A 17,441-nucleotide genomic window follows, 5' to 3' on the forward strand; every position below is an offset into this window, starting at 1 on the left:
TGGTGCCTAGGTTCCCCGTGACTTGCATCGGCTGCGGTTTGCCGGTGTGGTCCATGTCCAGAATGGCAGGTTGGTAGGCAGGTATCGATCCACTCCTGTACCATGTGGTGTTGGGTGTTCTAACACACAGAAGAGCCAACACAGTTGCATATGGTACAACACTTGTTTATTTAAACTCACTATTTACAACTTGGTCTTTGCACTCTGCACGTGGGGGGCTCCCTGCTTGTGGTGTTTCAACAGCTCTTTCATGCTTCCTTCTCCCCAGACCTACCGACCTCCAGGTGTCGTGCTCGTGCTTTTTATGTGGTTGGTGTTCTTGTCTGTGATTGGTTGTGGTGTTGTGTACTCTGATTTGCCTGTTAGTGTGTCCATCATGATGTGTGTGTTTGAATATCATGACACACCACACACCACACACCCCTCCCCTCACCACACCCCACCCCCACACCTCTCACCACACCCCTCACCACACCCACACACCACACCCCTCACCACCCCACACCACTCACCACCCCACACCACTCACCACCCCACACCCCTCACCACCTCACACCCCTCACCACCCCACACCCACACCCCTCACCACCCCACACCCACACCCCTCACCACATCCCTCACCACACCCACACACCACACCCCACACCCACACCCCTCACCACCCCACACCACTCACCACCCCACACCACCTCACACCCCTCACCACCTCACACCCCTCACCACCCCACACCCACACCCCTCACCACCCCACACCCACACCCCTCACCACCACACCACCCCACACCCACACCCCTCACCACACCCCTCACCACCCCACACCCTTCACCACCCCACACCCACACCCCTCACCACCCCACACCCCTTACCACACCCACACCCCTCACCACACCCACACCACACCCCACCACCCCCCACACCACACCCCGTACCACACCACACCACACCCACACCTCACCCAACCACACACACCATGCCCACACCACACCCCTCACCACATCCACACCACACACCTCACCACACCACACCCACACACCTCACCACACACCACCACACCATACACCACACCACACCCCTCACCACACCCACACCACACACCTCACCACATCACACACCCTTCACCACACCCCTTACCACACCTTACACCCCTCACCACACACCACACCACACCCCTCACCACACACCTCATCACACCACACACCCTCACCACCACACCACACATCACACCCCACACCACACATCCCACACCACACAGCACCTCACCACACCCCACACACCCCACACACACACCCCGCCCCCCACTCACCACACAACACCCCTCACCACACCACACACCACACCCCACAACTCACCACACCACACCCCACACCACACCCCACCCCACACCACACCCCACCTCACCCCTCCCCTCATCCCACCACACCCCTCCCCTCATCCCACCTCCCACCACACACCCCACACCTCACATCCCACCCCATAAATTTCAGGAGCCAGACCACCTCTGCTTCAATGGCATGCCCCACTTTAATTTTCTAGGGGACAATCCGTTCATTAGAAAAATACGGGACTTTCATCTGCCTCCAGGAGGATGCCCTGTCTCATGTCCCGTCTCCCCCCCTTCACTAACCTGGTTAAACCTGGCAGGCTCCACAGTGGCCCATAAAATTGGAGCAACATCAGGATGAGGCCCTTAATTTGACATTAATTGCTACTTGAGGACCTCAATTGGACCATGGGCCGGTCACCTGTTGCTCATAAAATTGTGCAGAGGTGGGTAGGCTGGTAGCACGTGTAGAGGAAAGAGTTAATGTCAGAAACACAGGGCGCGATTCTCCGCTCCCGCAATTAAGTGCCCACGCCGTCGTGAACGCCGTTGAGTTTCATGACAGCGCAAAACGGCCCCGATCGCGATCGATTCAAGGCCCGAAAATGGGCTAGGAGCGGGGCCGCGAGGAACTCAAGGGGCGTGGCGCGAAAGCAGCGCCGTAAGCGCGCGACGTCCGAATGACGCGGCGCTGTGCCATAAATGGCGCGATCCGCGCACGGAAGGACCCAGGAGGAGGAGAAGGAGGAGAGATGGCTGAACCCCGACGAGCCGCACCGAGGTTCCGGGACACGGGCCTGGACACCCTCCTCGATGAGGTAGAAAACCGAAGGGCCACCCTCTGCCCAAGACGTGGGCATCGCCAGCCATCCAGCATGGTGAGGCGTGGTTGGTGTGAAGTTGGCAATGCTGTGAGTGCTGTGGGGCACCCCCCCCGATCCGGGGAACATTGTCGGAAGAAGCTGCATGACCTCACTCGGGCTGCCAGGGTAAGTGCCATGAGGGTGCCCCCGGGTCACAACCAACCCCCCCCCCCGCCCCCCCCGGGCACGAGGGGGGGAAGTGGGATGGGGGGGTGGGTGGGTGGGTGTGTGTGTGGGGGGTTCAGGGTGCACAACGTTGTACTCGACCCACATGAGCACCGGGACCCCCCCCCTGGAGAGATGCCATGGCGTGGCTCCAACTGTCTCCTCACCCAGCATTAATATAGCCTATATCTGCACGCCCTGATGATACCCGCCTAATTGTGATGCTTTATCCAATCCCCCCCCCCAGGACAAGACAGCTCACAACCATCGGGAGCATTTGAGAACCGGAGGGGGCTCTCCTGTGCGTTCACGAGCAGAGGGCCCTGGACCTCGCTGGGGGATCTGCCACCCGGGAGGTCGTGACATGCCAGGTTGGAGGCGCAGAAGCAAGTGAGACAACCCTGCATGTCCTCACCCCCCCCCCCCCCCCTCCAACCCGTCATCGCCCCCCTCACACTCTGGCCACTGCACCCTCGATCCCCTCCCCCCTCACACTCTGGCCACTGCACCCTCAATCCCTTCCCCCCTCACACTCTGGCCACTGCACCCCCGATCCCATCCCCCCTCACACTCTGGCCACTGCACCCTCGATCCCCACCCCCCTCACACACTGCCCCCGCCACCACCATACACCCGCCCAGCGTGTCTAGCGAACCCCGTATCGTTGTGTTCCCCAGGGCCAGCCGCCGAACGTCCAGGGTCATCTCGGCCAAGACACAGCCGACCATCTCCAACCTCAAGCGCACCCAGGGACGCACGCCAGAGGGTGGCAGTTGGTCGGACAGGAGGGGCATCCTCTCAGTCTGGGACGCTGGACGGGGACGCACAGAAGACGGACAGAGACAATACTGAGGGGCACAGGACGGACAGTGACGAAAGTGATGGCCGTGCATTGCCCGAAGGTAGGGCCATGAGCCACGACAGTGACGGGGACAGTGGACGGTGACGCACAGAGGACGGCCACACAGTCCACGCATTCACCTGGAGGGCGACATGACATGGGCCGCATGCACCTTGCGCCGGGCCATGAGGGGGACCAGTACACACTAGACTTCCTAACGGACGATGACCTCGAGCTAGCGGCACTGCTGTCTCCCACACCATCCACCATCACAGAGACATTCACCTCGGTTGGGCAGATAAGTGATGAGGCTCCTGGGTCACGGTCTGGTGCGCACCACACAGCCGAGCCGGTACAGCAGGTGGAGTTTGGAGCCAGGTTGGAGGGCAGCCCAGGCCCAGCAAACAGCTGCCGCCCAGACGGCTCCCACGTTCCTGGAAATACTTGACCCACCCGGACAACCAATGCATGTGGACACCCAGGGACTGAATAACGGGATGAGTGCCATCTTCCAGGACCTGCACACGCAGTTGGAGGAGTCCATTCGCATCAAGGAGCAGGGAGTGGTGCCGCTCATCGCAGCCACCCAGGCCGACACTGCACGGGTGGCGTCCGCTGGTGGAGACAATGGGTGAAACAGTATCGGCCATTGGTCAGGTTCTGCAAGGCGTTGGGCTTTACGTGCACGCGTCATCCATGGCCCAGGAGCGGGCTGCCCTCTCACAGGCAGCCATGCGCTAGAGCCAACACGACATTGCCGCCGCTCTCCGGGCCCTGGCTGAGTCTCACCAGGCCATGGCCCGGTCCCAGAAGGCGATGGCACAGTCCCAGCAGTCAGTCGCAGAGAGCATAGACCGCTTGCCGCACGTGATGGATGGTGTAGCGCACTCACAGGTAGAGATAGCACAGTCCCTGGCAGGAATGTCGCACTCCCTGGGCTCCGTCTTGGTGAACATTCGGACCGTGGTTGATACCGCTGCAGGCCTCCAGGACTGGCAGCGCCAGGTGTCGGTGGTGCGACGGGGCATGTCTCTGATCGCACATCCGTCCCACAGTGAGGCCTGGGGGCCACCGGGCTCCCCGAGGGAGGAGGAGGTTCTGGGGCCCGTCTCATTACCTCCAGCAAGGGACGGAACATTCGGCTTCCCCCCGTTCCGTCCCGGAACACTCGGCCTCCCCCCGTTCCGTCCCTGTCGCATCTGGTGGGCAGCGAGCAGGACAGGGTGGCACCATGCCATCCATCACGCCCGCTGAGCAATCTGGCCCATCGAGGCCGGGCCGCCACAGGAAACGTGTGCCGACGGGGAGCCACGTCGCAGGGCGTGATTCTCAGCAGTCCGCCTCCACTCCTGCTGTACCATCTGGGGAGGCACCTAGACGTAGTGGCAGGGCCCGTAAGGCAAAGACGTTAGGCACATAATAAGTTGGCATGGGTGCAGGGCACAGTTTAGTTGTAGGGGTTGGGCATCTGTATGTGAATGTCACAATTAAACTCACTGTTGCACTTAACTTGTAAGACTCTGTGCTATGTCCGGTGCCAGGGGGCCCGTGAAGGTGCCCGAGTGGCGCTGTGGTTAACGAGCGGTTCAACGTTGGTGCCGGATGTGCTGTCTCTTTCCCCCTGCCTCCCAAAATCGGACATCGTAGTCCTCGGCACTTGGACGGCAGCTACCCCACACGGGCACGTGATGAAATGCCCGTTACGAAGGCTGTGACCACCGGAGTGCATGGTTCAGCTATAGCCATGAGTCAGACCTTGGCTGGCGAATCTGAGCACACAGCTCATCGCAGAGCGGGCTGTCATCATTCAACATGGCACTGATCACACCCGCTTACCCAATCATCAGTGTTGTGCAATCCCGTAGTGCCGCAGTGGTAAGGTGATGTGGAATTGGTACCGTGAACGCGGTGCGGGGGTGCAGCATGGTGCCCGTGTGCAGGACTGGCGGTGCAAGTGGCAGTGTTCAGCGAATCCCTCCCCCACGGTGCGTGAACCGTGCGGCCACCAACGCGTTGCGTGCCCGCTGTCCTTGATGGTGCCGTCGTGCGGCCTCCTGGACGTAACCAGCACACGGGCAGTGTCTGTGTCCTGCGCCCCTTCCCCCACCCTGATGCACACCCTCCTCCTCTACCCCATCCCCCTCGTTTGTGTTAGCTCCGGTGCCGTCGGGTCCTCCCTCCGACTCCTCCACCAGGGCATCTCCCCTCTGCATGGCAATGTTGTGCAGCGCACAGCAGACCACAACCATGCGACTGACCCTGTCGGGTTGGTACTGCAGGGCCCCTCCGGAGCGGTCCAGGCATCTGAACCTCATCTTCAGCAGCCCGAAGCACCGCTCCACCACACCCCTGGTTGCTGCATGGGCCTCGTTGTATAGGCTCTCCGCTTTGGTCTGAGGTCTCCGTATTGGCGTCATCAGCCATGACCTCAACGGATAGCCCCTGTCGCCCAGCAACCAGCCCGTCAGCCGGGGGGGGGGGGGCATCCATCGAACATTGCGGGGATGAACGACTGTGCCAGAATGTAGGCGTCATGCACACTCCCGGGGTACCTTGCACCCACGTGCATGATCTTCATGTGGGGATCGCACACCACCTGAGTGTTCATGGAGTATGCGCCCTTTCTGTTCATGAACACTTCCCTGTTGTCTGCAGGTGGGCGCATGGGGACGTGCACACCATCGATGACACCCTGGACCATCGGTATCCCAGCCACCTTGGCGAATCCACGTGCCCGTGCTTCCTGCTGTGCTCGATCCACGGGGAATTTAATTTACCTGTCCGCGGTGGCGTACAAGGCGTCGGTCACGGCCCTGATGCACCTGTGGACCGATGCCTGTGAGATCCCGGATAGGTCCCCACTCGGTGCCTGGAAGGAACCGGAAGCGTAAAAGTTTAGGGCCACCGTCGCCTTGACGGAGACTGGTATCGCGTGTCCTCCACCCATTCCAAGTGGTGCGAGGTGCGCCACGAGCTGGCATATATGTGCGACTGTCTCCCTGCTGAACCGTAGTCTCCTCCTGCATGTGATGTCCGGTAGGGCCTCGAACGACATTCTGTCACGGTACACCCTCGGCCTTGCTGGACGCCTGTGGTGCCCTGGCACCACCATCAGTGGCTCCTCCTCCTCCTCCCCCCCCCCCCCCCCCCAAGCACTTCGATTTCAGTGCCCACTTCCTGTGCATTCCTCACCGTCGGGGGGTCAATGTTCCCCTCTGCATCCCCCTGGACATTCCGGCCCTGAGCACCTGCGGCCTGCGCGGTGGAGATGGGCAACTCCGCGGCCATCCCCTCTGCTGCAGAAGCAGCAGCCGCTGCATCTGCAGCCACTGTGTGCCGTCGCAGTGTACGCTGCCGACTGGCCACCTGCAGAGCTGCAGCTCCAACCACGGCGGTGAACATCGCTGTCTGGTTGGCAAACATGGTGACCTGCAAGCGGATGGTGGGGGGCAGAGAAACGACATGTTACACAGAGGTTCTTCCACACCTCGACAGCCGGGTTGCATGGGATCCCTGTGTGCCCCGGTGGCCTGGTCGCGCTGCAGATACGCAGCCAGCCTAACACCTGGTCACTGTCTGCGACCAACGGTCAGTTCACACCGTCCTCCTCACCAGTGTGCCAGTCGCCTGTGCCCATCAGCCACACGACAACCTGCGGCCGTGTCCTCGTCACCGTCCTGCCATAACAGGGCGGCTGGCATGTGGCATCCGTGGATGGACGACACCCTCCAGACTCTCCCCCCCCCCCCACCTCCACTCCCTCCCTCCTCCCCTCCCACCTCCACTCCCTCCCACTCCCCCTCCCTCCCTCCTCCCCTCCCACCTCCACACCCTCCCTCCCCCCCTCCCACCTCCACACCCTCACTCCCCCCCACCTCTACACCCTCCCTCCCCCCTCCCACCTCCACTCCCTCCCTCCCCTCCTCCCACCTCCACTCCCTCCCTCCTCCCCTCCCACCTCCACTCCCTCCCTCCCCCCTCCCACCTCCACTCCCTCCCTCCTCCCCTCCCTCCCTCCCCCCTCCACTCCCACCTCCACTCCCTCCCTCCGCCCCTCCCACCTCCACTCCCTCCCTCCTCCCCTCCCACCTCCACTCCCTCCCTCCTCCCCTCCCACCTCCACTCCCTCCCTCCTCCCCCCTCCCACCTCCACTCCCTCCCTCCCCCCTCCACTCCCTCCCTCCCCCCTCCCACCTCCACTCCCTCCACCCCTCCCCTCCCACCTCCACTCCCTCCCTCCTCCCCTCCCACCTCCACTCCCTCCCTCCCCCCTCCCACCTCCACTCCCTCCCCCCCCCGCCCACCTCCACACTCTCCCTCCCCCCTCCCACCTCCACTCCCTCCCTCCCCCTCCCACCTCCACTCCCTCCCCCCTCCCCCCGCCCACCTCCACTCCCTCCCTCCCCCTCCCACCTCCACTCCCTCCCCCCTCCCCCCGCCCACCTCCACACTCTCCCTCACACCCCCTCCCACCGCAGTTGGCCGCAGCGTTCTCGGGGAAGCTGACCCGGGCTGCAGGAGCTCCGGGAAAGTCCGCTCACCTCCTCACTGCTCAGCGTCAGCCAGCACGACTGGCTGACGACTTTATTTACCAGGTGTGAACGGCGACGGCGTGAACTGGGGTCACGCCATCGGGACTTCGGCCCATCCAGGCCGGAGAATAGCGGGGATAGCGGAGAATCGCCATTTTGGGTGTCTCGGGCGATTCTCCGGTCTGCGCCGCGCAGAACACGACGGGGCCGTTCTCGCCGCTTGGGTGAGTCACGGAAGGGCGTCGGACCGGCGTCGCGGGAAAAATGGCGCGCCAGGCGATTCTCCCAACCGGCGCGGGAGCGGAGAATCGCGCCCACAATGTTGGCCTTGCCAGCGACATCCACATCTCATGAAAGAATAAAGGAAGGCACAATCATCGTGAGAATGCCATAATCAAGACCATATAGGATTGAGATAGACCAGTGCAGATCCAATAGAAACACAGGCTTATTAACCAGATCCTGGAGAGAAAGAAGAATAATTAAGTCAAAGCTCTACAGTCACCAGGAAGACACTCACATCGACAGTCTGTGCAACATTCTCGCCCAGTTCTTCATCCAACTCCCCCAAAACCCTGCTCTGCCAGACTCATCTGACATTATCCACATCCCAGTGACTCACCCACAGTTAATATACAGAGAGATACGGCCCAGTCATTGGTCACACAGTTACCTCAGGTGACGGAAGCTCATTTTGGGCTTTTCCTTCAATTGTTGCAGTTACCAGCATGTTGCCGAGGATTTCCTTTAAGTGCCGGGCCATGACTGTTTGCTGCTCCACACCACAGTGATTCTCCAGGGATAGAATAACAGGATACGGAGAGACCTTTGGAGAGAATTCAAGAGGATTCCAGACATCAGCCAATCATAGTCAACCTCAGAAAACTGCACATGGTGTTCGGCAAATGATTATAACAAAATAAACATTTGATCTACAATTATATTCTTGGACAACAAATAATTCAATTCATTTGCAACGTGTGATAGTCAAAATTTTTTAGCACAGAACTTTTACTTTGCTATTACGAACTTTGTTCAATTCAAATAGTGAGCGGGATTCTGTGATCCTGAGTCCAAGTGTTGACGCCGTTGGAAACGTCGTCAGGTTTCGCGACGGCGTCAGGATCACCAATTCTGGCCCCTACAGGGGGACAGCATGGCACTGGAGCAGTTCACATCGCTCCAGCGGTTGATTCCGGCACGAACTGGGCGCAGCGGGGTCTGCGCATTCGCAGTGGCACAAACGGGCTCATGTGCAGTGGCACAAACGGGCTCATGCGCAGTGGCACAAACGGGCTCATGTGCAGTGGCACAAACGGGTTCATGCGCAGTGGTACAAACGGGCTCATGCGCAGTGGCACAAACGGGCTCATGCGCAGTGGCACAAACGGGCTCATGCGCAGTGGCACAAACGGGCTCATGCGCAGTGGCACAAACGGGCTCATGCGCAGTGGCACAAACGGGCTCATGCGCAGTGGCACAAACGGGCTCATGCGCAGTGGCACAAACGGGCTCATGCGCAGTGGCACAAACGGGCTCATGCGCAGTGGCACAAACGGGCTCATGTGCAGTGGCTTCCTTCAACGCGCCGGCCCCGACGCAACATGGCGTAGGACTACTGGGGCCGGTGCGGAAGAAAGAAGGCCGCCAGCCAGAGAGGCTGGCCAGCCGATCGGTGGGCCCCGATCGCGGGCTAGGCCACATCGGAGATCCCCCTCGGGGTCGGACCCCCCTCCTCCCACAGACTGCCCCTGACCCTTCCACGCAGAGTTCCCGCCGGCTGAGAGCAGGTGTTGACGGCGCTGGCGGGACTCGCCGTTTTCACAGTTCTGCGGAGAACTGCGTGCCGGCGTCAGGGCAGCTGTGAGCGATTCACGCCGGTCCCGGGGATTCTCCAGCCTGGCCCCGGGTCAGGGCAGCTGTGAGCGATTCACGCCGGTCCCGGGGATTCTCCAGCCTGGCCCCGGGTCAGGGCAGCTGTGAGCGATTCACGCCGGTCCCGGGGATTCTCCAGCCTGGCCCCGGGCTGAAAGAATCCCGCCCAGAATAATTCATGCGTGATTTAACAAAACAATTTCTAACTGTCATTTTGGCCACAATTTGTGGGGTGTTTTTTGATGGCTGCATTGGCGAGATCGCGGCCCATATTTAACAGGACTTAGTGCCGGAAATAGTCCCGTAGTCTTCTCGTCATTACTGGATGTCTTGTCATCTGATTCGTTGGACTCGAGCCTCAGCGTATGACCGGGAATGAGGGGGAGTTGCTTTTAAACGCTCCCTCAGCATTCACTCAGTCAACATGCAAGCATGGCAGCACGCAGATCTGCTCCTTGCTTTGGCAACGGTGACCTGGCCAGGCTTCTCTATGCCGTTGATGAGAGACGGGGCATCCAGTTCCCCCAAAGGGTTCGTAGGACCAGCAGCAGGGCCACCAACACCACCTGGGAGACAGTGGCAGCGGCTGTCAGTGCGGGCAGCATGATCAGGAGGACCAGCATCCAATGTCGGAAGACCAACGACCTCCACCGAGCTGCAAGGTAAGTTACCACCTCTCTCCTAGCATTAGTTCCACCTGCCACTCCTCAAATTACCAACACTCCCCACAAATCACTGGCTGACACTCACACCCTCCCCATATCCAATCTTTGTCCATGTTCCTCAGCATTCCCCGGCACCCACCAGCACAACCCCTTCATGTCCAGGTGCGGTGCCCACCTGCTATAGAGCCCTTGACCCATCAAGCACATAGCTCACTATGCCCTCTCTTTGTCCCCTCAGGAGAAGATAGCTCATAATAAGCGGCAAAGGGCCAAGAAGTGGGGGTGGGGCAGAGTACCAGAGACCCGAGTCCTAAAACCCTATGAAGAACGGGCCCTGGAGATCACGGGGTTGTCCAAGGAGAGAGCAGTCACCGACAGCGAGCTTGGCCTGCGCTACAGAGGTGAGGATCCACTGCCCCTTCACCTAGATGACCTGTCTCAAGTGAGTTGTTCATGCCAGACAAAATGATTCTTCCCTCTCACTGAAAGATGTCCATCGTCTCGCAGGATCTCCATCTGATGAGGGTGCGCCATCCGCAGTCGTTCCCTTCCCGTCTGCCAAGAGACCACCTCCGGGGAGACCTCCATCGAGGTGACACAGTTATCCCCACCTGCCACCAGAGCAGGGACACACATCTCGGTGGGTGACATTAGTGGACAGGCCTCAGGGCCACAATCTGGTGAGCACCGCACAGTTGCTGATGCACATCAGGTGGAAGCAGGAATATCCAAGGGAGTCAGCAGTGGGAGTTCTGATGGATCCCAGGACACAGCTGGGTCCCAGCTAGATGCCGACCCTCTGGATAAGATTCTCCCAGAGCTGATGCAGGTGATGGGACACAGCCATGAGATCCAGGAAGGGATGTCCATGACATTCCAGCGAGTGCACAGCCGAATCTAGGAGTCTCAGTGGCAATGGACGCAGAGATGTTGCCAACAGTACGTAGCACCAAGGCCAAAACTGCATTAAAGGGTGGAAAGAATGGAGCACCTTGTCTGTGTCTTGAGTGGTGGTGTCTAAGGTATGGCTTAGTCTGTGATAACCATGGCTGAAGGCCACAACATCATGTCCCAGTCAAAAGTGGATATTGCGGAGGCACTGCAGAGCATGTCCCAGTCGCTGAGGGGCGTGTCTTCGCCGCAGGTGGACATTGCCGGGGCACTGCAGAGGGTGGCCCAGTTCCTGAGGAGCATTACCAAGGGCGTCAACACCATGGTGCAGGCAATGTGCACTGCTGCATCACAGCATCAGAGGCCCGGGTTCGATCCTGGCCTTGGGTGACTGCCTGTGTAGAGTTTGCACGTTCTCCCCGTGTTTGCGTGGGTTTCCTCTGGGTGCTCCGGTTTCTTCCCATGGTCTAAAGATGTGCAGCTTAGGTGGCTTGGCCATGCTAAAGTTGCCCTTTGTGTCCAGGGTGGGCAGCTTAGTTGAGGTTACAGGGATAGGGCGGGGGAGTGGTGTGGGGTGCTCTTTCAGAGGGTCAGTACAGAGTCGATCCGTGGCACGGTTGCCAGGGACCCAAGTTCATTCTCTCCGTGTCTGTGTATGTTTCCTCCGGGTGCTCCGGTTTCCCCTGACAGTCCAAAGATGTGCACATTAGCTGGATTGGGCATGATAAATTGCCCTTTAGGGTGGGGTTACAGGGTGGGGTATTGAGCCTAGTTAGGGTGATTTTTTCGAAGTGTCGGTTCAGACTCTATCTGCACTGGAGGGACCCTATGATGCTATGAATGGGGAGCCGCCAAATGACGCAGAGGCCTCTGGAGCTCACTCCAGCTGGCCACCACCCCAAGGAGTCCCCTGGGCCCTACGGGCTCCTTCGGAGAGGAGAACGTGCTGGAGGCCAACCTGGGGCCTGCCACCAAGGAGGCAACGGTGGTCTCCACTTCTTTCGAATCAAAGTGGGAGACCCTCTGGGGGATATACTGCAGTGCACCACCAGAGCAGTCCAGGCATCGGAACTCCATTTTCAGAAGTCCAATGTACCGCTCAATGACAACATGGGCCTTGTTGTATCATCTGCTTGGTCTTCAGCCTCCATGCTGGCATCATCAGCTAGGGCCACAGCAGGGCCCCTTACCCCCCAACAGACAACCCATCATCCTGGGTTGGTCCATGAAGAGGCCGGGGATCTCCGAGTGTCCCAGGATGAAGCTCGCATGCATGCTCCCTGGGAAGCGTGCACACATGTACATGATCCGGAGGTGGTCGTCGCCCACAAATTGACATTCAGGAAGTGGAACCCCTTCCTGTTAACGTTGGGCAGTCCCTGATGCCCCAGTGTGCGAATGGCAATATGTGCGCCATCAATTACCCCCTGGACCTGGGGCATTTTGGCGATGTGGAAAATCCTGCATCCGAGCCACCTTGGCCGGTCTGGTTCAGCTCAAGGTTGATATAGTCTGCTGCCTGGGCATACAGGACATTTGTGACCTCACGGATATACTTGTGGACTGTAGCTTAGGAAATGCCGCACAAGTTCCCGCTCGAGCCTTGGAATGATATGGTTGCATATACGGTCAGGGTTGCGGTGACCTTAATGGCCACTGGAGCGGGTGTTCTTCTCATTCACAGGGTGCCAAGTGCACAAGGACATGGCACAGTTGCCGCACTGTTTCTTTATTGCAATGAAGTCTCCTGTGGCACATGCTTCTCAAAGGACCAGCGATGCTTGTACACCCTGGGCCGTCACTAGCGTCTACCTCTGGGTTCCTCCTTGGCCTGATGGGCGGTCGGGCCTTTTGGGTGTGCGGCACCCCCTATACTGCTGCCTCCAGCCTGTGTCAGCGCTGCTTCCTTGTCCAGCGTCTGGCCGCTTGGGCTGCCACCAGCACCGCGAGGGCAGACTCTGCTGGACTGACATAACCAGCCACACTGGAGGAGAGAGACTGACCATCAGTTAAGGCTTCCACCCCGGGACCCTCAAATTCCCCAAGCCCCCCCCCCACCGTTCTGTGTCCCACCTTCTCTCAGTGGCCCTCCACTGAATCACTTGTGCTTGAAAACCTCGCTCTGCACACTCACCACGGCCACAGCAGGGGCCCCTAGATCCCAGACCCTTGCTGGCAACATTACGGAGACCGTGCTCAGCTGCCCTCCCCTGATTCACACACCTTTAGTCGTGATGATATCCCCAATGCTGAAGCCCAGATCTTGAGTGCTTGATTGTTAGCTGCTGTCTCTATGGTGTTGATACTTCTGGAGGTCAGGCAAACTGTTCAGGTTTCAAAGTTTGATTGAAATGTGATGCAATAGTCATTGTCTGAGACATGGCATGTGTACCCATGAGAATCCACTTGAGAATATTTTGTTTATTAAATGGTCAGCCGTAACAGAGATTTGAAAATCAACTACGTAACATTTCACATATCACACTACCCATTAACCAACAAGAAAACGTCACTGTTCCACATGAATACAAAGCTACACCAGCTCATTTGCACAAAAAAACAAACATACGGTATCATCTCTCGCAGAAACGGAGGATTAACCTGAGAATGTGTTATCATGTCAAGAGCTTTGACATAGAAATGACCTGTCCATCAGTGTGTGACTTGTTCCACATATCAGGGCATCACAGTAGCGCAGTGGTTAGCACTGTTAATTCACAGCTCCAGGGTCCAGGTTCAATTCCCGGCTTGGGTCACTGTCTGTGTGGGATCCGCACGTCCTCCCCGTGTCTGCGTGGGTTTCCTCTGGGTGCTCCGGTTTCCTCCCACAGTCCAAAGATGTGCAGGTTCGGTGGATTGGCCATGCTAAATTGCTCTTAGTGCCAAAAAGGTTAGATGGGGTTATTGGGTTAGGGTGGAGGTGTGGGCTTAGGTGGGGTGCTCTTTCCAAGGGCTGGTGCAGACTCAATGTTCCGAATGGCCTCCTTCTGCACTGTAAATTCTGTAATTCTATGATTCTCTGTCCAGGAGCCGCAGCTGTGCAGGCCCTCCCACGCTGCCAACCTCACCAGAAACAAATGCTGGCATCTAGAAGTTCCATCGGCGCTCAAGGTGCAGCTGAACATCCTTGACTTCCCGCGTTGACGTACCAGTTACATGCAGCATTCGCCACACCAGCAACAAAAGCAATAACAATCTTCAAAAGCATTTCATCAGGTAGCCCATTTGGACCAATATCATGCACTAGGTCCCGCAGCATCGTCTTGCTTCAAACCCGATTATCTTCTGGGCTCAAACATCCACCTGAGCCCTGTGTTTCAGGACCCAGGTATCTCAGAAAAAATTGTCCTTCTTTCCAGCTACAGAAAAGGAAGGAAACAGCAACAACAGCCTTCAGGCTTTGCAACCACCAGCAGGAGCAAGGAGTAAACACAACCTGTAGGTGTGATGTGCTCTCACAACTAATAAGGCCAATTCCTCCTTAGCTTCACAGCTGAAGGCTGTGAAGCTAGAGACTGCTCACAGTCAAAGGGAGTTGAAGCGACCTTCAACATCGACCAAGAGCAGGGCTTTGTTCTGGAAGCATTTGGTATGACAGACAGGCTGCAGCTCTAATTGCTCCTATTGTGGGTATCCACAATATTAAAAGATGGCTTGAAGGACACACTGATGAAAAGCCTCTCACCCTCCACCCCCCTGCCCAGTGACGACCCCTGACCTGGAACACTTCAGCCCCCGACCAGGTCCAACCCCCTGAGGGGTCGCCCACCCCCTCGCGTACTGGGCTGGCAACCCCATTGCCCTCGAGCTGCATGCCAGAAAATGGAAATGGCTACTCACCTCCTCAGATCCAAACAGTATGGTTACTGTGCCATCGTCACTTTTTAAAGAGGAGTACTAAGTGACGCCAGCGTGATTTCTCACTGGGCAGACGATTATTCCCCTGCAGGCCGTTACATTCAACTTTAATCTCGCTAATGAGATGGAAATTAATGCAAATGAGGAGCAATGATATGCTTGCCATATTTGGGCGTGATCCGGAACTTGACATTTTGAACGTTCCGGTTAGATAGCAAACTGATTCTCGCCCAGCGAATCTCAATTTTGGTATTTCCCGCTATTTGTACACTGTCTGTGTGTGATTGTACAGTGTGTGTGTGATTGTACACAGTGTGTGTGTGATTGTACAGTGTGTGTGTGATTGTACAGTGTGTGTGTGGCTGGTTTAGCACAAGGCTGGTTTAGCACAGGGCTATATCGCTGGCTTTTAAAGCAGACCAAGGCAGGCCAGCAGCACGGTTCAATTCCCGTACCAGCCTCCCCGAACAGGCGCCGGAATGTGGCGACTAGGGGCTTTTCACAGTAACTTCATTTGAAGCCTACTTGTGACAATAAGCGATTTTCATTTCATTTTCAGTTCATTTCATTTCATTGAACTCTCTTTTAGAAGGATAAGTTTTTGTTTGAAAGTATTCCATCTGATGGTGTTGCAGCCCCTTGATGTCTCCTCTCCCAGCGTGTCAAGTTCAAAGATCTGTCAGGAGAAGGTGAAAGTCTTCCCCTGGATGTGATAGAAATCTTTGAAGTTCTTTTCTCACAGTCACTTTCATTCCACTTTAACTTTATCAAGCCTCTGTGCATGCTTAGATGCCTAAAATCAGTGAACTGCATTGTTTAGATTCAATCTACGGTAGCATGGTAGCATTGTGGATGGTAGCACAATTGCTTCACAGCTCCAGGGTCCCAGGTTCGATTCCGGCTTGGGTCACTGTCTGTGCGGAGTCTGCACATCCTCCCCGTGTGTGCGTGGGTTTCCTCCAGGTGCTCCGGTTTCCTCCCACAGTCCAAAGATGTGCAGGTTAGGTGGATTGACCATGATAAATTGCCCTTAGTGTCCAAAATTGTCCTTAGTATTGGGTAGGGTTACAGGGTTATGGGGATAGGGTGGAGGTGTTGACCTTGGGTAAGGTGCTCTTTCCAACAGCCGGTGCAGACTCGATGGGCCGAATGGCCTCCTTCTGCACTGTAAATTCTATGATAATCTATGATAATTTCACGGTCCATTCCTTTTACAAGCCTCTTGATTGACGGTCCAGGCTATTTCAAATGAATGATTAGTATTATTTGTTCTTATAGCGCTTCATGGTCGATTACTCTGAAATGCTTCCTCTTTTGAGCAGATAATGTTCTTTCTAACTGCAGTTTTTATTGAAGAGGCTGTCTCTTTGTTCTGAAGCGCTTCCTAGACAGATCAAAATGGGAAAACTGCGGCCAGTTGTTCTGTCTAAGTGCGGCTCCACACCTGGTCTTTCTAGGAAGCTCTTGTACACAAGTGTACACAGTGGGTGTGAGACTGTAGTGTGGGTGATGATTGTACAGTGCTCTGTATAATTTTATGATATAATGTGTTCAATGGTTATCCCTTTTGCCTGGTATTAATGGGGTGACACCATTGGATTGGTAATCTCACCACCTGTTAATACCAGAACTGTGATTGGTACCATTTTGAAAAGGGTGAAACATTGGGTTGGCAAAGTGTCACCTATTTCAGAGATAGCTCCTTGAATATTGGGATGCGAGTCGTAATAGGGTTCTGACTGTCATATCGGGGAACTGCCTTGATCCAATGGAGTGCTCAAACTGTCCAATTCCATGGCCAATGGGGGAGAGCATGTCTGTGTAACAGTGAGGTACCTTTGAAGTTTCTGGGAGGAGGAGGAATGTTAAAATGTGAACATGTCTTTTCCAGACTCTGTTCGAACGGCATTCCTGGACTTTAGATCTTTAAAATCTATAGTTAACAAAACAAAGAAAATTCAAGTACAGGAACAGGCCCTTCGGCCCTCCCTGCCTGCGCCGATCCAGATCCTTCATTTTTCTTTTCCGTAAATGTAATGTTTAGATTGGGTTGCATAAAGAATGGTTCTTTAATGTAGGAAACTACCACCCTTTCACTTCCTTTTCTTTGAATGAATTGCTAAGATTACAATCTCTGAAAAGTTTTGCACACCGCTCCTCCTGAGGCTCGAGCTGGGCAATCATTGGGGCTGGTCCAACAGTGTGACCTAGGCATAGGGAGTAATCCCCATAGTTGAGTCAATACGAGGCGGACCTGCTATTTTTACCGGGGTTACCTGGGAAACAGATGCCAATGAAAAGGCTGCATCATCAGCAGCTGTCCCCAGCACTACTTGGGAAAGGAATTTGGGAGTTGGGAAATTTCAGAAGAGAGTCAGAAAGGTCAGGAGACAGAGGGGGGAGATCAGTAGAGAGAGATCAGAAACAAAT

At 56.6% G+C, this 17,441-nt stretch overlaps 1 protein-coding gene across 1 annotated transcript in view; it reads right to left on the reverse strand.

The window, feature by feature from the left end:
• Positions 1–17,441, reverse strand: part of LOC140398336 (1-phosphatidylinositol 4,5-bisphosphate phosphodiesterase delta-3-like) — a 567,936-nt gene that overhangs the window by 103,473 nt on the left and 447,022 nt on the right. Inside the window, exon 8 of the mRNA XM_072486917.1 lies at positions 8,396–8,548. Within this exon, the coding sequence (XP_072343018.1) occupies positions 8,396–8,548 (153 nt within the window). The remainder of the gene's footprint in view (positions 1–8,395; positions 8,549–17,441) is intronic.

This window comes from Scyliorhinus torazame, chromosome 21, assembly GCF_047496885.1.
Source record: "Scyliorhinus torazame isolate Kashiwa2021f chromosome 21, sScyTor2.1, whole genome shotgun sequence".
In the NCBI taxonomy this organism is placed as follows: domain Eukaryota; kingdom Metazoa; phylum Chordata; class Chondrichthyes; order Carcharhiniformes; family Scyliorhinidae; genus Scyliorhinus; species Scyliorhinus torazame.